This window comes from Acomys minous, assembly GCF_964271855.1.
Source record: "Acomys minous genome assembly, chromosome: 11".
Lineage (NCBI taxonomy): Eukaryota > Metazoa > Chordata > Mammalia > Rodentia > Muridae > Acomys > Acomys minous.
Window position 1 is genome coordinate 20,948,861 of NC_140492.1, and position 27,443 is coordinate 20,976,303.

A 27,443-nucleotide genomic window follows, 5' to 3' on the forward strand; every position below is an offset into this window, starting at 1 on the left:
CTCAATGGATAGCATATATGAGCCAAACCCACAGCAAGCTGAACAAGAAAGCACCAGTAGCAGAAGTGAGGAGACAGGACAAGCAGATCACAAGGCCTTTGTGGTAAGTGAAGCTGCCACATGGATGGGTTTCTTCTCCATTATCTATTTAAACTCACTGGTCAATGACAGTCTCAAGTCAGTAAATGGCTACTGTCATAGAACTCTGCATTTATTTTTCACTTCTGAGTTTCTTTTTATTGCTGTAGCTTTTATGATGGCTTATTACTTAACTACATAAGTTAACTCAATCCTCAAAGCAACTTTATCACATGTTTTCTTGACCTAATTGAAGGAGTGAAAGGCAAGGTTGTTTGCTAAAGACAGTAAACCAGTGCGTGTTCAAGAGAGCATGCTAAAGTGCCTGTGTCTGAGTCAGTAGAGTCTGGTAAACCAGACCTGAGCACATGTAAAAGATACCAGGGGTTGTGCTTTGTTAATTTCTGTGGCTTAAACGGCCCGGCAATAGATAATGCCAACTGACTGAGAGTTAATACCAAGCCTATAATATTTAATGTTGAACTACTGGTTACTTCAAGTGCCAATTCCAGCATACTACTGTCTACTTTCCAAATCTATAGCCTACCACTTTATTAAACTGTTTCTGAATTTGTGCATACTGTTCATCTACAAAAATGTGTTACCAAATGCCAATCATTTTTGTGAATTTCATTTTAATTTGTTGTAGATGAAGAGCTCTGTAACTTCTGAAAGAAGCAGGCATCTACCTAAAAATAATACACATTTTTAGTTGACGGCACTGCATTTTAAATAATTTTGTTTTAATAAGCTTATTTTAATTCACAGTTTGAAATCTTGTTAGTTGAGCTGTTGGCTCACTCTAACTTATTTTATTTCATTTGTGGTGTAAAGTAAAAATATCTTAACAATGAGTTTTAAATGCATCTTTTGTTTTTTTAAATTACACTTTCCCCCAATAAAACACACAAAAATGCTACAGTTAATGGACTTTCTCCTTTTCAGTGAGATGCTGGTTTGGGTGATATGTCTACATACAATCATTTTTTTTATTTACATAGTAATTTTAGAGATGTTTAGTAATCTTGAAAATAACTTATAAATGGCTTATATTAAGAAAGAATGAGGTTAGGTAGTGTCAAACCTGGGGAACTGTTGCTCTAAAGAAAAGGTTACCACAAAACAGTCTGGAGTTTTACACCTACCTTTACACCTACCATTCTTGGTGACATTAAAAACTTATTTTTGTAGCTTATATAAGTCTCTGTTTCCCAGTATAGATGAACTAGGAACAAGTTTTAGTGAACAAATTCTATGAGAAGTAGAATTAGTTGGAAAGTAATGCAGTGAAAACTTTCTCCTGAGTTTCTCTAAGGTGTTGTTGCTGATTGACATGAATATCTTACACATTAATGTGAGGTAGACTACATACATGGAGGCCGTCAGACGACACTGCAAAAGTGTTGGCAAGCATTTTCCTTCTATCATTAAAAAGAAAATAATTGAGTAGACTGAAGAGCCTCAAGATGTTTCCTTACAAGTGTCAGTTGAATAATTATGCAGAACAATAAGGTTATGGCTTACCTGTCTACTTGAATTCTCTCAGACATCACTGATCTTGCAAAATCAAAAGGTAGTAATAAAACATGTTTAAACTGGCACTCTTGTCTTCATGCAGCTCTCAGGATTTAATTAAAAATATAGTGTTTGGATAAGGGAAAGGCTCATAGAGCCCCACACCTAACAAAGGACCTATTTGTCAGTTTATAATGGCTGTGGGAGAGAGCATCCATCTTATTTAGGGGTTTGTCCTTACCCATAGGTTCCTATGATCCAATGGATGGCCCTACATCCATGTGCACAAGGCAGCATTAATGAAGTTTGTAGAGCATGAGGGTTGAATATGATCAAAATATATTCTATACAGGGTGTGTGTGTGTGTGTGTGTGTGTGTGTGTGTGTGTGTGTGTGTGTGTATGTGTGTTTGGAAGCATTTTTATAGATGTGTATTTATGAGGTTCAGTTGCTAAAGATCTGAGTTCAATGTCCAAAATCCATGTAAAAAAAAGGGGGGGGCTGCATGAGATCTGTACTTACAACTTAGTATTAGGGAGTCCTAGGGCTGTTACCCAACCAACACAGCCTGTTGGGTGAGTTCCAGGCCAGTGAGAGAACCCTGTGGCAATCAAAGGCAGACAGAAGCTTGAGCAATGGCTTGGTTGGTAGGGTAAAGTGCTTGTTGTGAAAGCTTGGGGGTCTGAGTTTGGCTCCTGCATATTCATGTAAAAGCTGAGCATGGTTGCTCACATTTGCAACCTCAGTGCTGGGTGGGCAGAAATAGGCAGATCCTACAGATGAGCAGGTTTTTACAGTCTGAAACAGTGAGCACTGGGATCCATAAAAGAGAGTGTCTTGGAAAACAGGTAGGTGTTGCCACAGGAAGCCATCTGTCATTTGCATCATGCACACATAATTTAAAAAGTAAAGTGGACAGGGCCAGAGAGACAAGTCTTGACTCTGACTTTCAGTGCATACCCAGTCCCAACACATGTATACCTATATACATATGAACACACATGAATGTGCACTATACAAACACATATACACATACATCCCCATGAAACTGAAGCGTCAAGCCATCTATCCCATCATTTAATTGTTCTCTGAAAAAAACAGTCTTTATCATATTGCTATTGCTAATTATTACATTCCTAATGAAGCTAACTTCAATACTTAAAGACAGTTTATAAATAATGGAATTAAAAATCTTTGTACAGAACTCATTTCTTGTTTATTTACTTAGTAGTGTAAAGATTTCTTAGTTCTTTCTCTGAACCTCTGAATAATGGATATTTTTTTCCTTCTAGTGTTCTACTTCCTGTTTTAAAAAAGTAATTCAAGGGACGAAAAGATGGTTTGGAATGCATTAGATAAATAGTTGAAAAATAAATAATACTGCCGGGATTTGGTTTTCAAGCAATGCAGCGAGAAGGCCTCTGAAGTCAACTGACCTAGAGTTGAGGCTGCTCGCTGTCAGCTTGAGATTGTAAACCTTCCCTGACAGAAAAGGTGCCACCAAAGTCCTTGGAATCAAGTATTTTTTTAGTCCGCTGAACATGATCTTATTCACACATCTTTATTAAACATGTTACTATTTTGGAGACACTATATTAAGCATGATGTGGCATTCCATATGTGGACACGAGACTTTTCTGGGTTGCAAAGGGGATGGAGGATCTGGTGAGAGACAACTTCCTAAGTAAGGTTAGTAGAAGTATTAAAGGAAACGGCGTCTCCCTGAGGCTTTAGATGAACGGGATCATTAACACCTGGCTTGTGCCTTAGTTGCAATTATAGGAGGGATTATTAATAGAGAGCCAGTCTAGAGGAGGCTTGGCTTAAAATATGAGACTTTATTAACATTTTGACTGTAATATTTAAAAGTATTTAGTGGCCTACTCTTAAATCAACACACAGTCATGGGGGCTTTGGAGAAATGCTACTAAAAGTGGGTAAGATGTTTCGCAGTGTTACAAACTATGCAATTAAATCAGTATGCTGGATAGTACATTAATATTGTCACTTGAGCACTGACTACTTTGTTGTCACATTATTTTAGATGTAGACTATAAATGCTTGAACCTGTACCTATTTTAATACCTCCTTCTGATGTTCAAAGGTAATAAATGTCTTGATTTAGAAAAAGAGAATATAAAATATTTGTATTTCTGCCAAGTTGGGGTTAACTGGATCAAGCCTGAATTATCTGGTATGCAATTGATATTGATTAACGGAAGAAAATAACTTTCAATTTTCCAATTCATTTTGTATCTCATAAATTAAAATGATAAGAAATTTGAGCTTTTAAAACAATGAACATAGAGGACAAAGACTGTCTTTTTTATTTTATATCTCACACATCATAGTCATTCAATAAATAATTTTAAGCAATATGAATGAATTAATGAAGGTTTGTCATTTCAGCTAGATAAAATATTAATCATAGTGGAGACCAGCGATGCAGTGTTTGTAAGTGTGAGCTCTGAGTGGAGATGAACTGTCTTTGCAGCACTGCTCCTTGTAGGGTGTATGACTGGGAGAAGATACGTAAACTCTCTTAACCCATTTCCTTCTGCAGTAGGAGAGCAGGTGTCTGAGTTAGCCTGGCCATGTTGGGTTGCAGAGGGCCCACTTCTACTCACTCAGTTTGTGGAAGGGTTTAACACAAAGGTACACATCAGAGGAGCTGCTGGCTCAGACTCCAGAAGAAAAGCTGGGATTTCCAGATGAGAGAGCATGGGTTTGTGTTGTCCATAGTTAAAAGTGGCTATTTAACTTTTGTGTGTGTGTATGTTTTTTGAGACAGGGTTTCTCTGTGTAGCTTTAACTCTCCTGGACTTGCTTTATAGACCAGGCTGGCCTCGAACTCACATCGATCCACCTGCCTCTGCCTCCAAGTGCTGGGATTAAAGGTGTGCGCCACCACACCAGGCTTTATTTAACAATTTTAAAATATTAATTTAAATATATAGATATTGATTTGCAATTTTTGAATTAAAATGTAATTTCTGCCTTCCTGCTTTTCCTTATAAACCCTATCATGCCCACTTCAAATCCCCTTAAAACTCATGGTGTATGTATGTAAGAATAAATATATAAATATGACCTCTGACACCATCTAGTGTTTCTTGTCCTCATGTGCTTTTAGGGTAGGCCACTCAGTATCGGATAACCCATCCCGGAGTTCATCTCTGCACAGGACACTAGTTTCCCTTCTCTCAGAAGCAACTGAGAGTTTGTAGCTCCTTAGCTAGACGTAGAGATTTTACTTTTTAAAATTTGTTGAAGAACAAAAATAGAAATGATGAAATGCAGTGGAACGTATCTGTAGCACACAACCCCTGCCCTAAAGCCGAGTTATATAGCGACAGGTACCAAGTGAGTGCTAGAAAAATGATTACTTTTAAATGCAGAAGACTAATGTGTAAAACATATGAGATATTCCAAAGAATATATAAAGCAAGTATAATATATCTTAGTGGTGACAATTATTTGTTGACAGTGTCTGAGACAGGATAAATGAAATATCACTCATTTCTATTTTTTTTAAGGCAGTACATTTGTATTTAAAGGAATTCATATTTGGTTCCTTCATTCCCAATCAAGGTCACCTTAATTTTTCCAAAGCAAATATTCAGGATTTCCCTTCAAGCCTGTCTGAAAACAAAACAAAAGATGCTTCCTTCAGTTGTATTATCTTCCCATAACTCCTTTATTTGAGTCATTTTATCTCCACTTGGAATAAAAGGGCATATGGAGGACAACCTCTGAGTGCTGAGATCTTTGACATCTGATTTCCTGAAACAGCTTACTGTAGGATCCCATTCAGGATGGCTAAACCATGTGCTCCTCATCTCCTGACAACCCCCTTCTTTTATGAAAGAATTCAGAATCCATTCATTCTTAGAGCTACTACCAAGTGAGATGCTGCAACCAAGGTTTCCTGTCTGGAACTCATAGCTACATCTTCTCAGATCTTAGACAAGGTCACAAGGGTTACAAGATGTGCCTCTACGGTCCCTTCTGCTCCCCCAACTTTTACCTGAATGTGTCCTGTCTATTCTCCATACCTGAATGAGCCTTTAAAATGTGGATTTTAGCCCTTGTCCTCTGCACAGAGGTAGGCTTGCGGCAGGCATGCCTTTGCAGTAGGTGTGAGGGTGGCTGACTTTCAGTAGGTGGGACTTCTCTGTGTCTTGGGAAAATTATCAGCATCATTTCTCCTTCCGGGTCCCAGTTCCAATGTAAACATTTGATACAGGGACATAAAGCAAGTCCCCTGCAGTATTGGTGGCTTTGTAAAGGAGACTTCTCATGAGTTAATATGGAAAGAAATGGCAAAGGACAAGGATTTATAATGGCTACAATAGAGAATAAATCACAAAACAGTTGCCACACGAAACGTTTCCCAAGCTCCTGGCAGGTGGAGGTCAAGAGGAAGGAGAGGGGACAGTCTTACCTAAAATGACAGAGTCAAGGCTTTAGGTAGAGCTTGTAGAGCCATGTGTGTGAATGGTGTGTGCACACACACTGCACAAGAGAGAGAGGGGGGTAAAACATGGCTGAGTGGAAGGGTGTGTTTAGGGGAGGCGAGAAGTACGGAGGATGGGTTTATGATAAGAGAAAGGATTCAAGAATATAATATATATGCTAAATGAATCTATTATCTAGAGGACCACAGCAGAAAAAAAATCTTGAGCTGGCAATGGAGTTAATAGAGTTGAATTTTATTCCTGCTCCCTGGCTGGGAACTGTGTGTCCTTGGGACTGTTATTGAATTACTCTGACCCTAAGTTTGTGAGTGCTGTGGATAGAAATGTTTTGCTTCTTAGTTTGTGGTGAGGATTAAATGTTATTGCCCACGTTAGCCACCTGGCACACTGCATGTTAATGACCATTTCCCCCTCTCTGCAAGCCATCACACCAGGACAGAGCAATCTTTTTAATTTAATATCCTTGCCTAAATGGCTTTAAGTCAAACTATCACTATAGCTTAGATATCGTTTTCAAAACCGTTCAAAATAATTGTAATCAGCATTCTGTACCTAAAAGCATTGATTTTTTTCCCCTTGGCTGGACAAGGGGAAGCAATAGGATTTATTGTTGATATGCACTAGAAAACCTGAGATTTGACTCGCCACAAATTGCTTCAAATCCCCAAATATAGTGCCATATTTGACAATTCAGTCTGAGATACCTACTACAAGGGGACAACTATAAACAAGAAAGCCCATCACGGGTGCATGTGCTCAATTGCACATTCATAATTTGTTTTCTTCCCCCTTGTAGTTTTTAAATGCAAGTTTAGTTTTCTAACTACTCATTCATCGACATTCTGTGCTCATAAAAAACACAGGAGAAATCAATTAAATTGTTCCCAGCTACCAGATGCTAAGGAGAGGGTAATATAGCAGAGTCAAGTGCAGTTTTAAAGACAAACAATATGATGCGTGTCTAACAGTTGCTTAGAGCGCAGCACTAATGAGGCCAAGGTCAGGAGTTCAATCTCCTATGGCCAGTTAGTTTTGCTCCGTTCTAGAGGCACTAGCTCTATCTGCACTAGACATCTTGAATGTGCACTGTGCTAATGGTTAAGGTGTGTTGGAGAGAAGGGAGCAGCAAAATATTACAGACCACAGGAAGGACAGCTTAAGGGTACTTCTGCCTTTTGCATCCTTTCTTCTGCCTATGAACAGCACTGCTGGCAGTCCTAAGGCTTCTAGGTGCAGCCCGTTGTTTTTAGCTTGTAATAATGCATGAGGCAGTAGTTAAAGTACCAAGAAAGGAAAGCAAATTTCTGTCAGTGGTCCCCGAGCCTTGTGCGGGGGAATATACCTGGACATTCCAGCTGTATTCTACTTCATGTGAACAGCCTCTTACCTTGTGCTCCCGGTGCACTCTCTTCTGCCTGTCATTCATTCCCTATCATGATGGATGGATCGTTCTGAAAATAATAGCAAACGCTACCTTTCCCTTCTCAGGCTGTTTCTGTTAGATGGTTTATTTACTGGGATGCAAAAATGCTTATATATATGTGTGTGTGTATATATATATGTACATATATAATATATGTAATGTATATATAATATGTATATATTTCACTTAAATTAATGGACACCTTGCCCAGTCTGCAAACTGGTCTTTGAAGAAATCTACTCTTTTAGATGTTAGTGTCCATATAAAGAATGCTCTCTTTCTCTCTCTCTCTCTCTCTCGCTCTCTCTCTCTCTCTCTCTCTCTGCATTTTCTCTGTCTTTGCACACATTTTTCTTTCTTTCTTCCCTCCCCTCTGTCTCCTATACATTTTCACTAGCTGGCATGGATGTTAGAAAGAGACTTCCCCCTTCCTTCCTTATTTCCTTCCATACTATTTTCTTACCATCATCACCTTCCTATTTCTTAAGAAATTACTTGAGGGTAAACAAAGGACAGAAATATATACACTCTAAATACACAGACAGCAACATAAGGAATTGTGTGATTGGATTCTGTATTATAAATATCAAGCTTAACTTCCGTAAAAATTCTCAGAAAGGCTTTTTTTAAACTCTGTAATGTGGTAATCATAAATACAATGTTTGGAAAGTTAAACAGAAGATTCCATCTGACATTTATCAGCCGTATGAATTTGCACAAGAACGCTAGCCTTGTTTCTTACCTTATAAAAGTAAACAAAAATAAAATAAAATTATTGTTCCCTACCTCTTAACCTGCTTGCGAGAATAAAGGTGACAAGCATTTCACATTATTACCATGAGGAGTGGCACGAAGCAAGTCACCATTAATTAGTGCTCACACTGAGCTCGTCACTGTGGTCTGTGGTTTAACAGTACAGTTCATCGGAAGGGGTGAGCTCTAAGCTGAACCTAAAAGAAGGAAGCAGAAGGGTGGAAGTTGAGACCTTCTCAAGGCTTGCAGCTCTAACACCTTTAACAAAAGGCTTTTGAAAGCTCTTAGGGCTTAGCGCTTTACACATGAACGAACTGATGCGTCTTAGAAAAGGAGAGCAATGCCCAGGCAGAGGTAGGTGACTGTCAGGTTAGCATTCTATCCTCCGCTTATCAGCATGTGACACTTGGCCCCTAACTATTAGAGTTGGAAGTTTTTGTTCTGTCTCCATATTAGCATCTGCACTGATGTAGCTATTAATAACATACACATTTAATAACATAGACACTAACGGGAGAAAATGAGATTCACAATGGCAACCCATCAGGCAGGTATTCATTAAACAACGAACACAAGGAGTCGGTGTCAAAACAGTGCACGCAATCCTTTCCTTGATGTCTGCACTGTATAATGACTCATAAGAAACCAACATATAAAACAGAGATTGAACTTATTTAAAACGGCAGCACTTTTTTTTAATGTTTAATTTTCCCCATTATAACTATGATCACATACACCTATTCTGCCACCGATTCATATGTGAGCACTCTTTGGTGGATTTAATTAGCTTCCTCCTGTAAATAGAGACTTACATTAAAATAAAATGAAACCAATGGATTAAGGTTAATTATGCCCTCTTCCCTTTCTTATTTCCTAGGCTTATGATACAATTACGAATTGAAACTAAATGAAAGACACAGTTATCTCTTTAATCATGTTTGAAAGAAAAAGCTGTAAAGCAAAAAGAGTCCATTCCCAATTTAATGGTGTCTTAAAAGCTTTTGTGGTCCCTACTGACTTGGGGTAGAACAGCAGCAATCTGGATTGTTTTCACCCAAAAGGGGTTTCAGACTTCTGATTCCCCTGCCCACATTCTGCATTGGATGATCTAAGAGAGGTTTGTAGAGGATCTGGGGATCCTGCCTGGATTAGTAGCAGACCAGGTTGGGGCACTGGCCTGATGCTTCACCACTAAGAATGCATCTGATAGCTTGCTCATCTCGTTTCTAGTGTATTCTCACCAGCTTCTTTGGCATGCTCCAATTCCCTTTGTGCCTATGAGGATTCGGCAACATGATAATATTACTAGGAGGACATATAAATTGTAACAAATATTAGTTATTTTTTCATTTGAAATCCTGTACAAATATAATTTCATAAGTCACACCAAATTTAAGGCTATTGAATAGCTTCCTGTATCAATAAACCTGGAAAAAAATTTTTGAATCTCTTATAATGCAAATTACCATCCCCTAGGCAACCTGCTTCGTCACCCTGGATATTTACAGTGCCACAAGAAGAGTTTGTTCCTTCAGGATTGAGAGACAGCTCACTTAGCACACCAGCGGACAGATGGCAAAGTTCATATGCAGTTTACAAGCTCTGCACCTGATGGATTAGATATGGCCCCTGTACATTCTGCAGGCACTACAAGTTATATGATCTGCTTTGAGAAGAAGGGCTGTGTGCACACTATACATCACCCTAGTAGATAATTCAGAATTCATTAGCTCTCTAGAATGGTTACCTTGAGACAGGAGCTATGCAGGCTGGCGAGACTGTCTCCTTTCTCCAAAAGGATGCATGACCTAACTATTGCTTTTGTTCTGTGTCATGCTTACAGCCAGATGAAATCTATTTCCCTGAGAACCTTGTCATTATTACAGTATGCTGGGATGAAGAAGTCTCTGTGTGTAGACTGTTACTTACATACTTTGGTTCCTGAATCCCTTATTTTAAATTAAACATGCTGTTTTATTGGGCAGTTTTGATGACGGTGGTTGTGCGGCTCACAAAATGATTAATACCTTTATAGCACATCATCATATCCATACAAGTAATGTTGAATTATTGGCACTAGTGATGCAAGAAACATGTACTTTCTTTGTTGTTTGTTTAGCAGTGACATATGGTATAGCATTCCCTTGCATATTTTTGGAGAAGATCGTGCTCATGGCCAATAGTGCTTATTTGTGAAATCTTGATCTCAATGACAGGTGCATGTACATCTACAAGTTGAAGGTAGTAGTAAGAGTATCAGCCCTGAAGAATTGATAGGGAGACTGAACAAATTCCTGGAGGTAAAGCACTTGCATTGCATCATTATAATTCTGCAGATATGCATCATCATGAAATTAGAAAACACAGATCAAAACCATGTCAGTCGTAGCAATGTATTGTACCCAACTAGGCTCAGACTTACCAACATTCATCTTTGCTGTTTGACCTATTACGCAAGTTGGGACATGCCTTCATGACTTTTGTAGCTGGGCACAGAGATGAGGCAAGAGTGTTAATGGGTGGATGGACTCTATTATATTTGCATTACTATTGTAATTCAATTGCATATGCTCTTGTCTTATTTCTATAACAGAATTGTAATGATAAACAGATACATTTATAGGTCTTTGATGGATTTAGGTGCACTTTGAAAGTAGTCAGCTTTCCAGAGTGGTTGTACAAGTTTGCAGTCCCACAAGCAATGGAGGAGTGCTCCCCTTTCTCCACATTCTGGCCAGTATGTGCCATTCTGATAGCTGAGAAATGGAATTGCAGGGTTGTTTTGATTTGTTTTTCCCAGATGACTAAGGACGTTGAACATTTCTTTAAGTGTTTCTTGGTCATTGGATATTCCCTTGTTGGGAATTCTCATCATCCCAAGTGAGGTAACCCAGACGCAGAAAGACACACATGGTATGTAATCACTTATAAGTGGATATGAGGCACATAATACAGGATAACCACACTACAATACACAGATATAAAGAAGCTAAATAACAAGGACGACCCTAAGGAGGATGCTTAATTCTCATTCAGAAGGGCAAATAGAAAAGACGCTAGAAGTGATTGAAGAGAAGGAATAGGATGGAGCCTACCATAGAGGTCCACTGAAAGACTCCAGCCAGCACGGGATTGAAGCAGATGCTGAGACTAACATTTGGTTGAGTGTGAAGAAGTCTTATGGAAGAGTTAGGGCATAGAAGGACCTAGAGAGGACAGGAGCTCCACAAAGAGACCAGTGGACCCAACAAATCTGCACAGAGGAGGGGAGTGCTGCAGACACTAATGCACCAAGCAAGGTCCATGCATGGTGAGGACCTAGACCCCCTGCTCGGATGTAGTAGATAGGCAGCACACTTTCCTTGTGGGTCCCATAATATGGGGAGTAGGAGCTGCCTCTGATAAGGACTCTGGCGCCTACTAGTTGATCACTTCCCTCCCAGCAAGGCAGCCTTGCTAGGCCACAGAGGAAGAGGATGCAGACAGTCCAGATAAGACCTGATAGCCTGGGGTCAGATGATAGGGAAGGATGGCTCCCCCTTTCTGAGGAATAGGGGAGGGGGGAGGGGGAGGGGCATGAGGAAGGGAAGGTGGGACCTGGAGGAGATGAAGGACAGGACTACAATGGGTATGTAAAGTGAATAAATGTAAAATAAAATAAAAAGAAAGTAGTCAGTTTTACTGGTCCTGAAGAATAGGTCAATAGGGGTGTCTTAGACATGTAAGGGAGAGGTAAGCTGCAACCCTTGGTAGAGTGGTTGGCTGGCACTCATACAGCCCCAGACTTGACCTCTTATACAATGAGACAAAACATCAAAGTTAAATAAATGAAAAGAGCATCTATTGACTCTCATGGCTCTCTTGAACCTATTTGGAACTTTGCAGAAGCATATGATATTAAGACACATGTAGAAAAAATACTGCATTTTCATGTGGCATTCTTAGGATTACTGGCTTTTATATTTTGGTTATGCAAGTGAATAGTCCCCATTATTGAGAGAGAATGAATTGAACAAAAGAGAATTCACATTATATATTTTAACAGAAGACATTTTGTATGCATTTATGGATGAGTTTGTGTCCAGTTCTTATATGATATTAGAATTCTATATAAATATTCAGAAGAAACCATTCATCTATTTGTTTCGATAACATGATTGATAGCACATGTGTGTATTTGTATCTATAATACATTTGGTCCATTCTGTGTAGGTTTGTTCCCTTAATCTTCAAAGAAGGAAGTGTTTCCTCAGGTGATCCTGAGGTCCAGGTCAATAGCCATGGGTGCTGGATAATTGTGAGATTCCATGAAACCCTCCTTTGCCCGCAAAGCTTTAATGGGTGCCAGAAGTACTATGCCAACATATGTGACCTTGGTATATTGAGTAATTTAGGTTGGAAGCTATTTGGAGATGCTGCATGCAACAGGGAGGTCTCTTTGTCTTGCCTCAGCCACTTCTTTCCTGAAGTGGGCCATAGAAATTAGAAGGCCTGTGTCTCTGGTGACACAGCCCCCAAAAGACAGAGCTCCCCATGCTGTCTTCACTAATACAGCTGTGAAACTTATAAAGGTCACTCTGAACTCCTCCCTTCCTCCAAAAAAGCCACAGGGTGACAGGCACTAAGTTCCTCTAGTTTATTATTACTAGGTCATGACCTCTTTTGTTCCCCAATCGTGCTTCTAGATGACTGCTCTTAAAACTACACAGGTTATTCTGAGGTTTGGTGGTCTTCATTTCTTACACGCTATATAACATTTTATTAAACCCGTGTTGATGCTTTTCTCTTGTTGGTCACCCTTTCTTTGTTCTAGGGTGTCAGCCAAGTACTCTACAATGAATGAAAATGAACTGTTTTCCTCTTTACCACACAGCGTAGGAATAAGTAAATCTTCTGCTTTCCAAATCTAAGCAAAGCAGCTATCATTTAATAACCACCTTGAGCCTAGTTTGTTCATTTGCAAGCCACAGGTCAGATCGCATCAGCTTTGCAGTCTTAAAAATCCACCAAGAGATTTGTGTCATCAGTTTGTCAATCATTTCCTCTGGTGCAGAAGCACCGTTAGTAGTTCCACTAGCCAGGCAGCAGCCACTGCCAATATAGCCGTGTCAGGTTAACTTTTGACTTCATAGTTGGAAAGTCAGACTTGTAAAACCAGGATGCAATGCTAAGTTCTCCCCTGTTAGACAGTCATCTGGCAACACTGGTGTGAGACTTGAAAGACGGCAATGACTACTGAAAATATATGCCTTCAGTGAGATTGTCTCCTTTGTAGTTATATGCATGATTTTACAATCTTAGTTTCAGAGTTATTTGCACCCCTACTCTCCTGGAGCCTACATCCATTCACCTCCCAATAACTCAACTTGGGCATATTCTATAATTGCTACTGGCCGATTTGTAATCATTTACCTGTTTTTTAAAAAAGTTTTTAGTAAGAAAATAGGCAAATTTTTCCTGGAGCAAAAATTAAATGAATTATTAAAGGTAGTAACAATGGTTTTGGCTTGATTTGGGAACTAATGAAATGATAAGTAATAAGATTCAGTATTATCTGATATTTGTGACAAATGTCCAATAATGGAATGAGGCACAATTATTTCACTGACTTTCTGTAATGGTTCCTTTCTCTTGGACTTGAGAACACAATACATACATGCCTATGCACATATGAATAGAGCAGAAAACACACATCTGGGGGAGGAGGGGGATGAGCACCATAGCTCCAAAATTAACCATGTATGTAGTTTCCAAAATTAACCATGTGTATAGTTTCTCTTTGACATGTCCTTCTAGGCATAAGAAACCGAGGGTCTGCACTACAAGGCACATGACAGTTGGTCTGTATAAGCAGAAGTCAGAAGGAAAGGAATTTATATTTCCCACATCTGCTTTGAGTCTGGCACAGCAGTACAAAAAATCGCTTCACCAGCTTAGTAGAAATCTATAACCATGCTACAGCCTGAGACAAGATCTATTCCTCCATGTAGGTAGATATTTCCCTGTCTAAGTGTTCTCTTTTTCCTCCCACAGTCACACTTAAGACCTGCATTTAACTTGCCCGATTTACCCTACCCTTATAGGAAAGAGTTTGTCCAAAGAGAGCTACGTTAATTTCCATTTTAGGAAACATTAAACAGAAATATGAACTATGTGTTTTTCTGAAGGACTCATTATAGGAAAAAAATTTAACCAACGATTCAAAACTTTAATTGACTTACCTTGAGAAAAATATTGGATACCTCAATTCCTGTAAAGGAGAATGAAATAGATAATCTGGAGAGAATTTGACCTTCTATGCCCTCAACATTTCTGCAGTTCTTTGAAATAATTTTAGTCTTGGCGTAGATGTCTATACCTCAAGCCAAAGGGTGACTGTGTCTCTTTCATCAAAACTAGCAGCCATAAGGACTTAAATCACCTTAACTGAGGTCCAGAACCTGACTGTGGGGGCTAAAGGAGCCTTGCACCCAAATGAAATAGGAGGTGGCTTGAATAATGTGCTCAACTTCCTTGTTGAACTCATACACTCCAGTCTCAGTTGCTTGAGAATTTTGTGTCTTCTGAAATTAATCTGCTTGAAAGTAGACACAATAAAGTATTGATATGGGTTGCCTCATAGAGGCTGTTGTTTGAATGATTGAAAACACAAAAGCTATTTGTTGTTGCCTGTTTCCTTATTGCAAAATCTATATTTGTATTGTATTTCTCTCTCTCTCTCTCTCTCTCTCTCTCTCTCTCTCTCTCTCTCTCTCTCTCTCTCACACACACACACACACACACACACACTTCATTAGACATTGAGGTCTGTTTGACTGAGTGTAAGATTTGCAATCTCTTTGCAATCTCAAGAATTCTACCTAGGCTTGCTCTTGTCACTTGGGCTGAATTGCATAGAGCCTGTCGATAATGCTTGGGACACTGAAGCTAGTTCAGCCTCGAGTATATAGATGGTGGGAACATACCATTGTCTCCTTCATACTAAGTTCTACATAGATGTGACAGGAAAACATAGCTACAGAGACTGGTGACTGGGATCTATCCTCATGGCCATTACAAAGCTGGTTAAACTTCCATTTCTGTTCATTGGGTTAAAAGCACATAATTTGCTTCTGGACCAAGACCTAATGAATTTCACAAAAGTCTAGATATGATTGTTTTTAGGACATGCATGAGAAAGCAGAGATAACCCAAGGAATGGTCAGTTTGGACATTAATTCAAAGGTCTGTTAATATATCCAAGCCCACCCTAGGATTTGGCCTATGATCTCCACATCTATTAAAAAATGTCACATTTATTTATCTATTTAGTGAATGCATGTATGTATGTTCATGTGTGTGTGTGTGTGTGTGTGTGTGTGTGTGTGTGTGTGTGTGTGTGCATGTGCCATGACACACATGTGCAGTTTAGAGGACAATTTAAGGCATCAGCTCTGTCCTTCCGTCATGTGGACCCCAGGAATAGAACTCAGGGCACTATGCTTGGTAGCAAGCTCCTTCACCTGATAAGCTGATATTGCATCTCACAGGCTGTAGCCCATATCTTTATGGAGTGCATTACATTCCCCTACTAGTTACCCTGGGGTTCCTCCACATTTTCAACTTGTCCAAGAAGCTGTTTCTCATATTCTAAGATGGGGTCAGCATATATGCTTTCATTTGGGCTCAGCTCAACAACCAGGAAAATAGAAAATTCTGTGTCCTTCACTGTAACATCTGCATCCAAACACCACAAGGGTTAGAGAATGTGTTCCCTAATCCCTGTTCAGGGCATAGATTGTGTGGAATTGGACTACATAGACTAATAGGATTAACCATTTGAGTAAAGGAACCAACTTCTCTTGTGAATATATCTCCATCCTTCCAGCTTTTACATCCACCCACCCACACATAGAATAATACTGGTCCCAATTTTCTTTGGTATACAAATTCCTATCTGTCCAAAAAAACAAAGCACCCTTTCTCGACCAAAATCTGTTTTCTATCACACTGTACGTGTTTAGTACATGGCTTTGAAAAGAAGAAGCTGAAAAAGTACAGAATCAGAAGTGCTCTTAAAGGTGCCTGGGGGAAAACTGGGCTCTCTGAAGAATGGAAACAAAGGTGGTGACATATTCTTCTCCTACAATGTGAGAGATTTTTACAAGCATTCAGTTGCTGAAGAAAAAAGGTCAGAAGAGTCACAAATGTATTTCAAGACCCTTAGGGTATTGTGACAGGCTACTTTCTCAACAGAAGCTACGATCTAATGTACTTAACATACTTTATCATCTTTCCTTCCCCTTCAGTCTTCATGGGCCGAGTGACTGAGGATTGAATTCCAGATTTTCATTTTTAAGATCAATTTTATTTAAACAAGGGAAGGGCAATAAAATAAAGTACGAACTTTAGTAGGAAAAGCGTCTTAAGTTCCTCCAAGCTACAAGGACAAGGCCCGGGAAGATGGCTCGGTCAGGCAGAACACTAGCTGGACAAGAATGAGGACTTGAAGAATTTGCACCACAGATTCCATGGCAGAGCACAGGTGTGGGTGCACGAATGCACGTGCTTACAGCTCAGCACTGGAGGTCACTGATTGCATGGGAAGACCACGGGGTTATTTATTTATTTATTTTTACCCCTAGTTTAACAGAAAACCGTGAACTTCAAGTTCAGGGAGAGATGCTGTCTCAAGGGAAAGAGGCAGAAAATGACAGAGGAAGACAGCCAGCATCATCTTATGGCTTTGGTTCTTACACATATATGTGTATACATGTGTGCACCATACATGACACCATAGTGTGCACCATCCACACACAGCCATCCACACCGCCACATGATGTAAACAAACAAACAAACAAGCAAAAGGCAAAAATCCTAACAACATGATTCTATGAGACCTTGCCAAAATAAAGAAAAGGTAGTAGTCTCTTCAAGAGGAAAAATGTCAAAATGAACTATAGTTAGCTTATCTGCAAAGATAAAATATACCCAAAAATCTCCCCATTTTCTTGGACTAATTTTATTTTATTTTTTTCTATAGGAAGTTTCTAACTTTGGAGCTGAAAAATCAATAAGAAAAACGTAAGTTGTATTTACATGGTGAGCAGTAAATTCTTGTAGCTTTACATGTAGAATGTTAGTGGATTTCCTGAGTTATTTCTCTTCTGTCATGCACAAATCTAGGTGTGTATTACCCACTGCTATTTCTCTGTTTGTGCTGATGCACAGGGATTTGCAGTTGCGACATTCCTGTTGGCATGGATGTGAAAATTAAATTTTGAGAAGAAAAAATGTGCTTAAACTAGGCTTGGGTTAAAGCAGGAACCTGCTCCAAACATGTGTCTATCGTTGACCTATTTAATCTTCTAAAGAATTCTTCTAATCCAAACAGAAATGTGTTTGGAAAGAGGTTTGGTTATTTAGGTCAGGCCTAGCTTTCCATTCTGTGCGTGCTGCCAAAAGCTGTGACACACACGTGCTGTATAAGGTCATGGGACTTCAGCTAATAAGCAAGACATGCATGGGCGCAGGAAGATGCTTTATGAGGAAACTTCCAGACGGTTTGCTGATGCCATGGGATACTGCTTCCTCACACACTGGATTGCTCTGAGACCAAATACAACTTGTACAAAGCTCTCTTCTGAGACTTGCCTCTCCTGGTTGGCTCACTCTGCTTGCATATTCTTTCTGGCCCGACACTTTCTCCTTGTTGAGGATATAAGCATATCCTCAGTGTGTGGTTGGGCAATTAATAGAACAGAGCTCCTGCCAGAGAGAGGCGGCTGGACTTCATCAGTGGCAGTGACTTCAAGCATAGCATGGCCATTGGAACAGGGCAGGAGGGCTCTGTTTAACCCTAACTGCACCCCAATCTTCTAACCCACCTCCACTCCCGTCCACCTGTTTTCTTTTTCTTATATAGATAGAGACATTATTAATTTAAAGTCAAGTACTCAAAGAAAAGTGTAGCTATTGGCCTCTGATTGCTACTTGCACAAATTATAGATTCCAAAAGCATCCAGTGCTCACCAAAGTATGCCTTTTCCAATATAAACTAAATTGATCAATATGCCCAGACTCTCAGTAAACTAAGATTAAAGACATTTTTCAGTTCTTAGCACATCCATGACCTGTCCTAAACATTTTGTATTGGATATTTTTATTTTTTTTTAATTTTTATTTTATTAGCTGAGTCTGAGGAAATGTCATCGTGGGCAAAGGGCTTACCCTGTAAACATGTTGTATTGAGTGTATATCTCCAGAACCTGTGTAAACTCAAGTATGGTGGCACCACGTTGCTCCAATGGTAAGATGGGTGGAGGCAAGTGTCATCATGGTGGAATAGCATGTAAACAAGCAACAAGCATATTGGCTGGACTGGTCACTGAAAGCTCACATCTTGAACCATAAGCAGGAAACAATGAGAGACAGCTCGAAAAGGCATGAATCTTAAAACTTCAAAGCCTGCCTCAGTAACACACTTCACCTAGCAAGACCACACCTCTGACTGCTCCACAAACAGACAACAGCTGGGAAGCAAGTATTCAAGTTCTTGAGATTTGGGGGAGGGGGCAGCTCACTGAAACCATCACATTTCACTCCTTGTCCCCCATAGTCTTGTGGACCTATCATAACAAAATCCACTTAGAATGTCTAAAGTTCCCATAGTTTTCCAATATCAACACTATTCAAAAGTCCAAATCTAAAAGTCTCTTTTGAGACTCAAGGAAACCTTTCAATTATAAACCTCTCTAAAATAAAAAAAAATTTTTTTAAAGGCACATTCCATACTCCAACCTACGGTAGAATGGAATATATATTACAATTCCAGAATGGAAGACGGGGTGGGGCATAGTATGGAAATAGCGGACCAATGTAAGATCAAACTCCAGCAAGAAACTCAACCTCCGTCACCGCCGTGTCCAATTTCAAAGGGCTTGGGTGGCTTTGCCGTTTTATCTATGCTGCCTGAGACACACTTCTCTCTCTTCAGCTGGTTCCATGCCTGTGCGCAGCTCTCCTTGGCATGTGTCCCATGGCCTTGGCAACACCAAGATCTTGTGGTCTTTACTATAACTCAGGCTTCACTTACACAGTGTTACCACAGCCGCCTCTCAAGGCCTCCCTAACTCAAACCTACCTTCAGCAGCTCTCCATGACCATAGAGGACAATGCCACGCCCCATTTTGGTAATGGGCTTTTCAGGACTCGAAAGTTAGAACAGTGTGGACAACTTTGCCTTGTTTGGCTACCAACGTGGGGGTGAGCCCAGCTCCACTGGAACTCCGTTTGCAGCAGCTTGCGTGTCACACATGCAAGCTTTCTGACAGCAGACACTTCTTTAAGGCCCTTCCTTTTCCTTTTGCTAGCTGGAAGATTAGCTGGGCAGGGTTTTAGCTCAAAGGGGAGGGGCCATTTCCTTCATTCCAGTGCAAATTTGATGGCTCTTTAATGGTCCAACTCTCAGTTACAGCCTCTCTTCCAGCACAGTGCTAGGCTCTGACATTAACTTTGCAGTGTCCCTTTCCTCTCCACACTGTCATTTGTATTTCTTCATGTCCCATTTGCTCTCTTTTCACTGTAGAACTGCATAAAAGTGCCTACAAGTAACCACGTGACAATCAGTAGCAGGCTGCCTGAAAATCTCTTCCACCAAAGAATTAGTCCATTAGTTTAAAATTTAAAGCTCAGGCAAGTAGCTACAGCAAGGGCAAAAAGCAGCCATATGTTTTGCCCAAAGGTCACCAGAATGGCCCGGGCCCTAGCCCAATTGCTAATATTTACCCTCCCCCCCCACCGCCACTGGCAAACCTCTTGTGCTTGGCCTCCAAGGTCTACATGGCCCTCAGCACCCTGTCTTCCCAGCTCCTATTAGGATGTGCTATTAATCTGGGCTTAGAGTGGTCAACTACTTTTCTAGTCCAAAGTGTCCACATCTTCCACAATTCTCAAACAAAAAACAAACAAACAAACAAACAAAAAACAAAAAAACTAAAAACCCAAACCCAAACCAAACCAAAACAAACCCTCACACTATCAGGTCTCTAACAGTAATTCCCCACTCTTTGGTATCAACTTCTGCCACAGGCTTTTGTTTTGTTTTGTTGGGTTTTTGTTGTTGTTGTTGTTTGTTTGTTTGTTTCAATAAAACACCAAGATCAAGGCAAAGTTAAAAAGGCAGGGCTTATTTGGCACATGGTTCCAGAGAGTTAAGGAGAGAGAGGGAAAGGGAAGGCAAAGTGAGGGGATAATAATAGGGATGTAACCAGAATAAATTATTTAAATAAAACATTTAAAAGAGAAAGAACGAAAACAAAAAAGAGTATCTTATGGCAGGAAAGTATGTGGACACACAGCAGGAACAGCAGCTGAGCGCACATGACAAACCACAAACAGGAAACAAAGAGAGAAAACAAAGGAGTCATTTGAAAATACGAAGCCTGTCCTTAGTGACACACTTCCTTCAGCAAATTCATACTTCTGAATCCTCCCCAAATGGCCACTAACAATATCCAACTGCCTACCATTTATGAGGTACATCTCACCCATATAACAGCCATCACCTAGACTGGCTTACATGGAGGGAAATAATGGACACCCTGTTTTAAACAAGGTCTTTGAACAAGGTTTTGAATACACAGACACACAAACATACGCGCACAGAGACCTACATACACTCTCACACATAGACAAACATAAATAGATACAAACATACACACACAGTCACAAACATACAGAGACACACAGACATACATACACACACAGATATACACACATATACACATAAAACAAAATAAAATTAAATTAAAAGTTTGTTTGTTATTGGCCATCTGCTGCTGGGCATGCGGCCTATCCTTGAGAGTAGTTTGTTTCCCCAGTAAGATTCCTTTAGAGAAAACTAAATTTTCATTTGCAAGTGGTTATCAGTTGGAGATGGCTTTTGGCTTAGGGACAGTGTTGAGTGTCCACTTTTCCTCTCAGCTGTAGGACCCCATCTGGTCCAGACCACGCAGGCCCTGTGCACTCTGCCCCGGTCTGTGTGAACTCAGATGTGCTTTGACCTTACCGAGTAAGAGTGTCTTGCTTCCTTGGTGTCCTCCATTCTGTTGGCTCTTGGACTTTTTCTGCATCCTATTCCATAGTGTTCACTGACCGGTGAGTACAGCAGAATTTCATCAGGAGTCACTTTACTGCTGCAGAACAGCAGTGTCTGGGTTTACTCCAGATAACTGGCCCATCTGGTCTCAAGTTCTTTGTCACCTAAGCTGTGGAGGATATGGATTCCATACTGTGGAATGGGCTTTAACTCAAATCAGATGTTGGTTGGTTGATCATAAGCCTGTGCCTCTGATGTACTAGTATATTAAAAGAAGCTTCTATAAGTAATTTTGCTTTAACCCCTAGGTTTAGAGAAAAGGGTAAACTTGGCTGTAAGGATTACCGACAGTGGGACCAAGCTGCAACCCAGTTGGTTGTTTGCACAGGATGTGCATATTTCTCCACATATATGAAACAAACTACTTGCTTCAATTATCATATTACTATCCTTTGTCACAGAAGCAATAGTCAAGATGATTTCACATTTTCAAGCCTGAACAAGCATCAATATTGTTTTATCTTTCTTCATTTTAGTCTCTGATTCCTATCCCCACTAGGTATTTTTACAAAGCAGAACTCATACATATAATTTCATGCTTCAATATGCTGTTATAAAATAAGAGCTATTATTTAAATATGTAATCACAACACCTCTACTTCACTAGAACACAAACAAGAAAAATCACAAAATATCGCCACATATAGAATAAACATTAAAAGTTCAATGTAGGCTCAAGTATCTTTTTACAATTGGCATATTTCAATCAGAGTACAAATAAGAACGGTGCTTTGGTTCAAATATATATATAGTTGTGAGCTATCATGTGGCTTCTGGGAATTTGAACTCAGGACCTCTGGAAGAGCAGAGAATTCTCTTAAATGCTGAGCAATCTCTCCAGTCCCTCACCTTTTTATATATTTACCTCCAATTATTTGTTGAAGATGCTGACTTATACATGAACTCCTTGAATTTTTTATGTTTCAGGCCTTGTAATACTTTTTTCATACATGCTCTTTCTATATACTCTCCCCAACATTTCAGTTAAATTCCAAAATGTGGAACATCCACGTTTCTTACACACACAAACACACACACACACACACACACACACACACACACACACGAGTGTATATATGTATGTATGCATGTTTGTATGTAAGTATGTGTGTATGTATATATATATGTATCTATGTATGTGTGTATGTATGTATGTATGTATGTGTTATGTGTGCTTATGTATTGTCTGAGTACTACCAACTGCATTGCATTACATCTCCTGTCTTTTCATCCCTACTTTTGCCATGGTGAGATTGCTCAGGAAGTTCAGACAGGTCCATGGAGTGCACAGTTATCCATCAACTTTCTAACTAAAGTTTCCCATATCTGTCATTTTGTTCTTTTGTGATTGTTTTTGCTATAGAGTATAATGGTTATAGTAATTTGCACAAGTATTACTGTACTTAGAATTACAGCCATCACTCCGTATGGAAGCTTTTATATGTAGACTTAACGAGTATATTTTGAACATATAGTAGCATCATTCCTGTCATAATTCTCTAAACCAAACACTGAAACAACTAATTTCATATTATTTATAACAAAATTGTTATGAATATTCTAGAAATTATTTAAAATAGGAGAGGATTTGTGTGGATTACATGCAAATATGACCTGGGTGGATCTGAAGTTCTCTTCGGCTGTATGTGTGTGTGTGTGTGTGCGTGTCTGTATGTGTTTGGATATGCATGTATGTATGTATATGTGTGTGTGTTTGTGCATTTGTGTTTGTGTGTGTATGTATGTGTGAGTGCGTGTATGCCTATGTGTGTGATGGAGGAGGAAGCATCAGAGAAAACGTCTGAAACTAGCTTCCTGTAGATATGCCGGCATGAGAGCCTGGGAAAAATTTCCCTCTATTTTCTCTTTAGTATATGTAGGAATAGCTCAGTTCTTTCCTTTTCAATTTCATGGGCATTAATTTATCCATATACATATAAATTTCCAGATCAAGATTATATTTGCAGCAACTATGACTTGTCATCTAAGGTCAGGAGAGTTCAGGACTATAGTTGACCTCAAAGACAGGTAAAATTTACTTTAGCTCTCAAAGGCACAGTACATGATAGTATCTGTTTGATTAAAACACTACTTACTAAATGTAGACCTAAGATTCTGCTTCTTTTGTTTTTCTAGGTTGTTTCAGAAACTTCCACCTGAAGATAAAATATTTGGTTAGTGGTTTATTTTATTTTATTTAGGGTTTTTTTTTTTTTCTGAGTTTAGGGCTTTTCCCCCCACAGTCCCGGCTATCCTGGAACTCACTCTGTAGACCAGGCTGGCCTCAACCTCACAGAGATCTGCCTGCCTCTGCCTCCCAAGAGCTGGGATTAAAGGCGTGCACCACCAGCACCCTGCTTTGGTTCATGAATGACGAGCTCAGTTTCCCCAATGCTGTTTCTTCTGCTCCCACATCCATAAGACAACAGAGCAGGTTGTCTTTTAAGTGTGTAGAAAAAAATAAAAAAGAAATATGGTTCTACACCAACCAAGGACCATGCCTGGACTGGACCTAGGCCTGCTACATAGATGTAGCTCATAGGCAGCTCGGGCTTCATGTGGGTCCCCTAGTAAGAACAGGGGTTGTCTCTGACTTAGACTTTGTTGCCTGGTTTTTGATCACTTCTCTCTGACAGGGTTGCCTCTTCCAGCCACAGTGGAAGAGGACATGCTCAGTCCTGATGTGCCTTCATGAGCTGATGTGGGTTGGGGGGGGGCTCCCATTTTCTGAGTAATAGTGGAGGGGATATGGGAAAAGAGGGAGGAAGCATGGGACTGGAAGGAAAGGAGAGAGGGGGCTGTGATCAGGATGTACAATGAATAAATAAATAAATAAATAAATAAATAAATAAATAAATTGCTTCTATTTAGTATTAAACAACTAAAACAAGCCATTGGTTTATTTGGTATAATCATTTTTATATTTAAAGAGAATATTTTTGGTGGCTTATTGGCTAATCATCTTCTAGCTCTCTGCACTTAGTTTTGTTGGTCCATGGTCATGACGACCTGTTACAGAGCTTTTCTGATCTAGGAATTTAGGAGTAAATGAAAAAGAAAGAGAATAATTGTACATATAAAAAATTCTCCCATGGTTTTTCATGAAGCAAATCTGCTCAGTTTCCAACATTGTAACATTATTAGTGATAACAGTGGGTAATTTGTTTGATTTGACTTTTCATTCTAAAGTGAAAATTAAATTCTATCAATGTCATTTAGAAAGCTTATGGGCCAACTGTCTGTCGGTCTGTCTGTCTATCTGTCTGTCATCTCTCTCTCTCTCTCTCTGAATGTGGGTGTGTGTGTTTCTCTCTTTCTCTCTCTTTCCCCTTTCTCTTCTCCCATCTCACCCCTCTTCTCACAGCAGAATACTGGGAGCAGAAATTTTAATATATTCTCAATACCAAACTATCTGGATTATGCAGGAGTTCGTTTTTGTAGAGGGAGATAGCTCAGTGGGTAATAACTTCTGCTATGCAAGTATGAGGTCTTGAGTTCAAATCCCTAGCATCCTTGCTAAAACCTGGCATGGCCACAAATGCCTGTAACCCAAGAGTTGTAGGATACAGAGAGAGTAGGATCACTGGAGCTTCCTGATTGCCAGCCTAGCTCCAGGTTTAGTGAGGTACACTGTCTCAAGGGAATATGACAGAGCACAACAGAGATTTTCTTCTGGCTCAATATGCACACATACAAATATAATCTACAGACAGTCATAACACACACACACACACACACACACACACACACACCCTTCTCAACCCCCCCCCCCAGCAACAATAACAAGAAAAAAGATTTCTTTTACTGAAATGTGTAGACTTGTGGGTGTCCCTTCTTTGTCCACCCTCCCTGCAGACTATAGGAATCTGGAGTTGATTCCTCTTTCCTTCTCTTTTCAAAACTGATCTCTTGATAGTATCTAGGAGGTTTAACTGACCTATGTGATGATCTTAATCTGGCAAGGACATCTGCAATTTAATCAGATTCGATATTCTTACAGCAGTGGCAGAAACAGACTACAGTCTTGTCTGCTTTATCAGTGTCCACAGAGTACTAGTGACTTCAGATATAACACTATGTTGAGTTTGTAATCCATTTGATTTGCACAATTTATAATTTGTTTATGTCAACATATGACAAAGACTGTAGAATGTATAGTCTTTGGTAAGTGGCTTGGAAGGGCTGTTTCCCCTTCACTGGGTACAGTTCTTCATATGTCAAGGCTTATTTCAATGTACAGAGGACACAGCTGGGTAAATCTTTCTAGCCAAGGATTTGATGGCTCACGGAACTTCATAACTCCATATTCTCTCTGCATGCTTAATTGTTTTGTTAAAGTGATGGGCCATATTGGGCGTAGGAAAAATGAGAGTGAATTCATGGAAACACTAAAGGAACAATAGAATCTTAAACTCCCAGGAAGCATCTCAGTAACGTTCTTCTGTTGTTCAACTAAACCTGTGAACTCTAGCACTTAAGAGCGTGTGTACATAAAGGAACCAATGCGCAGCCTGCCGCTATTGCTCAGTGCCGATGATTCCCTAGGAGAGGCTAATGACTGCCAAGTTACTACTGTGGGCTCAAATCATTTGAGTTCAAAATCCTTACAGACTGCACAGTTACTATTGTGCTGGTTGGTAATCGACCCTCTGTTTTACTTTAAAAGGAACAACTGTGAATGACACAGCCTGGAGGGAATCGAGCAAGGCTGCACATGACTGTCACACCAGGAGGCCCTGTGGACTGACAGGTAATTGCTATCTTGAGCTTACTTGACTTTGTCTCTTTTCAGAGTAGTTGAGGGCCCTTAGGAAAATTTACATGTTTCACTATTAAAATAAACAGAATATTGTGGTCTGGTTGAAAAGAGAAAGCAAATGTGGAAAGATAGACTATTAATGAATTATTAACATATGTGCATATATATGCATGTATATATACATCAAGAGGCATAGATACCCATACGGGAATAAAGGAAAATCCAACTAAGTTTCCAGGTAAGGGAAAAGATGAAGATTCTATATAAAATATTACATAAAAATCTTTAATATGCCAATAATTTTTAAATATTTGAAAGATCACCATAAGGGGACGAATCTAGAAAGATAACAATATTTTAAATTTATTATAGTTAGGTTTTTTATAGTAATTTAGGAGAAATAGCTAAATACCGATAAAAATTACATTTTTTAGTTTTGATTTTCTATATCAGTGAATTAGCACTCAGGTATAGCTGAATTTAATAATAACAGGTGAGTTCATAATTACTACTGCTTAGTTTGTAAAAATAATGATGAGAAAAATAAACCCGTAATGTTTTTTAATATAGACATTATAACTGTAAAGCTTGCTTTAATTTGTATGCCACCTCTCAAAGTTATTGAAACAAGAAGTAACAGTGATATTGCTCTTGACAAGTGAAACATTTTTGATGATGAATGACTAACTTTTAAAAAAATATTTTAGGGCAATGGAAATTTAATATATTTTCTCAATAGGTGCTTAAATAATTTGATTATATATTTTAGTTGATTTTTGAAAATTATAATACAATTGCTTATAAAATAATAGTTTTTTATGATTTATTCATATTACATCCCTATTTTTATTTACTCACTTGTATCTTCCTGTTCCCACTCTCCCTTCCTCTTTTGCTCTATTCCTTTCCCCTAGGCCCCTGACAGAAGGGAACCTCCTCCCTCACCATATGGCCACAGCATATCAGGTCTCATCTAGATAGCCTGCCTCCCCTTCTTCTGTGTGTGCTGGGCCTCGCCACCAAGGGGAAGTGATCAAATCGGGGGCTCCAGAGTTCATGTCAGCCTCAGCTCGCACTCTCTTTACAACCACAGAGAATACATTGTCCATTGGCTCGATCTGAGCAGGGGGATCTAGGTTTACTGCAAGCATTGACCCTGGTTGGTGCAACAGTTTGTGCAGGCTCACCTAGGTCCAGATCCACCAGCCTTGATGGTCTTCTTGTGGGGCTACTCTTCTGATAACTGTTTTAAATAGTACAGCTGTATTCAAGATTGGGTAATACTTTAGTGAATGATGT

At 39.5% G+C, this 27,443-nt stretch overlaps 1 protein-coding gene and 1 long non-coding RNA gene across 2 annotated transcripts in view; one reads left to right on the forward strand and one right to left on the reverse strand.

Annotated features, from left to right (window-relative positions):
- LOC311608402 (uncharacterized protein ENSP00000383407) lies at positions 1-27,316 on the forward strand. Its single transcript, XM_084800848.1, has 5 exons — positions 1-103; positions 17,270-17,310; positions 23,522-23,559; positions 26,052-26,135; positions 27,059-27,316. Exons 1-5 carry the CDS (start codon positions 5-7, stop codon positions 27,064-27,066), a joined length of 270 nt encoding a protein of 89 aa, XP_084656974.1. The 5' UTR covers positions 1-4; the 3' UTR covers positions 27,067-27,316.
- Positions 23,484-27,443, reverse strand: part of LOC311608403 — a 201,330-nt gene continuing 197,370 nt past the window's right edge. The window contains exon 4 of the long non-coding RNA XR_014782951.1: positions 23,484-23,541. This is a non-coding gene — a long non-coding RNA (uncharacterized lncRNA). The remainder of the gene's footprint in view (positions 23,542-27,443) is intronic.

Coding starts and splice junctions, on each gene's coding strand:
- LOC311608402 (XM_084800848.1), top strand. CDS start 5: ATGGATAGCATATATGAGCCAAACCCACAGCAAGCTGAACAAGAAAGC. Junction 104..17,269: donor CAGATCACAAGGCCTTTGTG/GTAAGTGAAGCT, acceptor TTTTTTCTATAG/GAAGTTTCTAACTTTGGAGC. Junction 23,560..26,051: donor ACCTGAAGATAAAATATTTG/GTTAGTGGTTTA, acceptor TTACTTTAAAAG/GAACAACTGTGAATGACACA.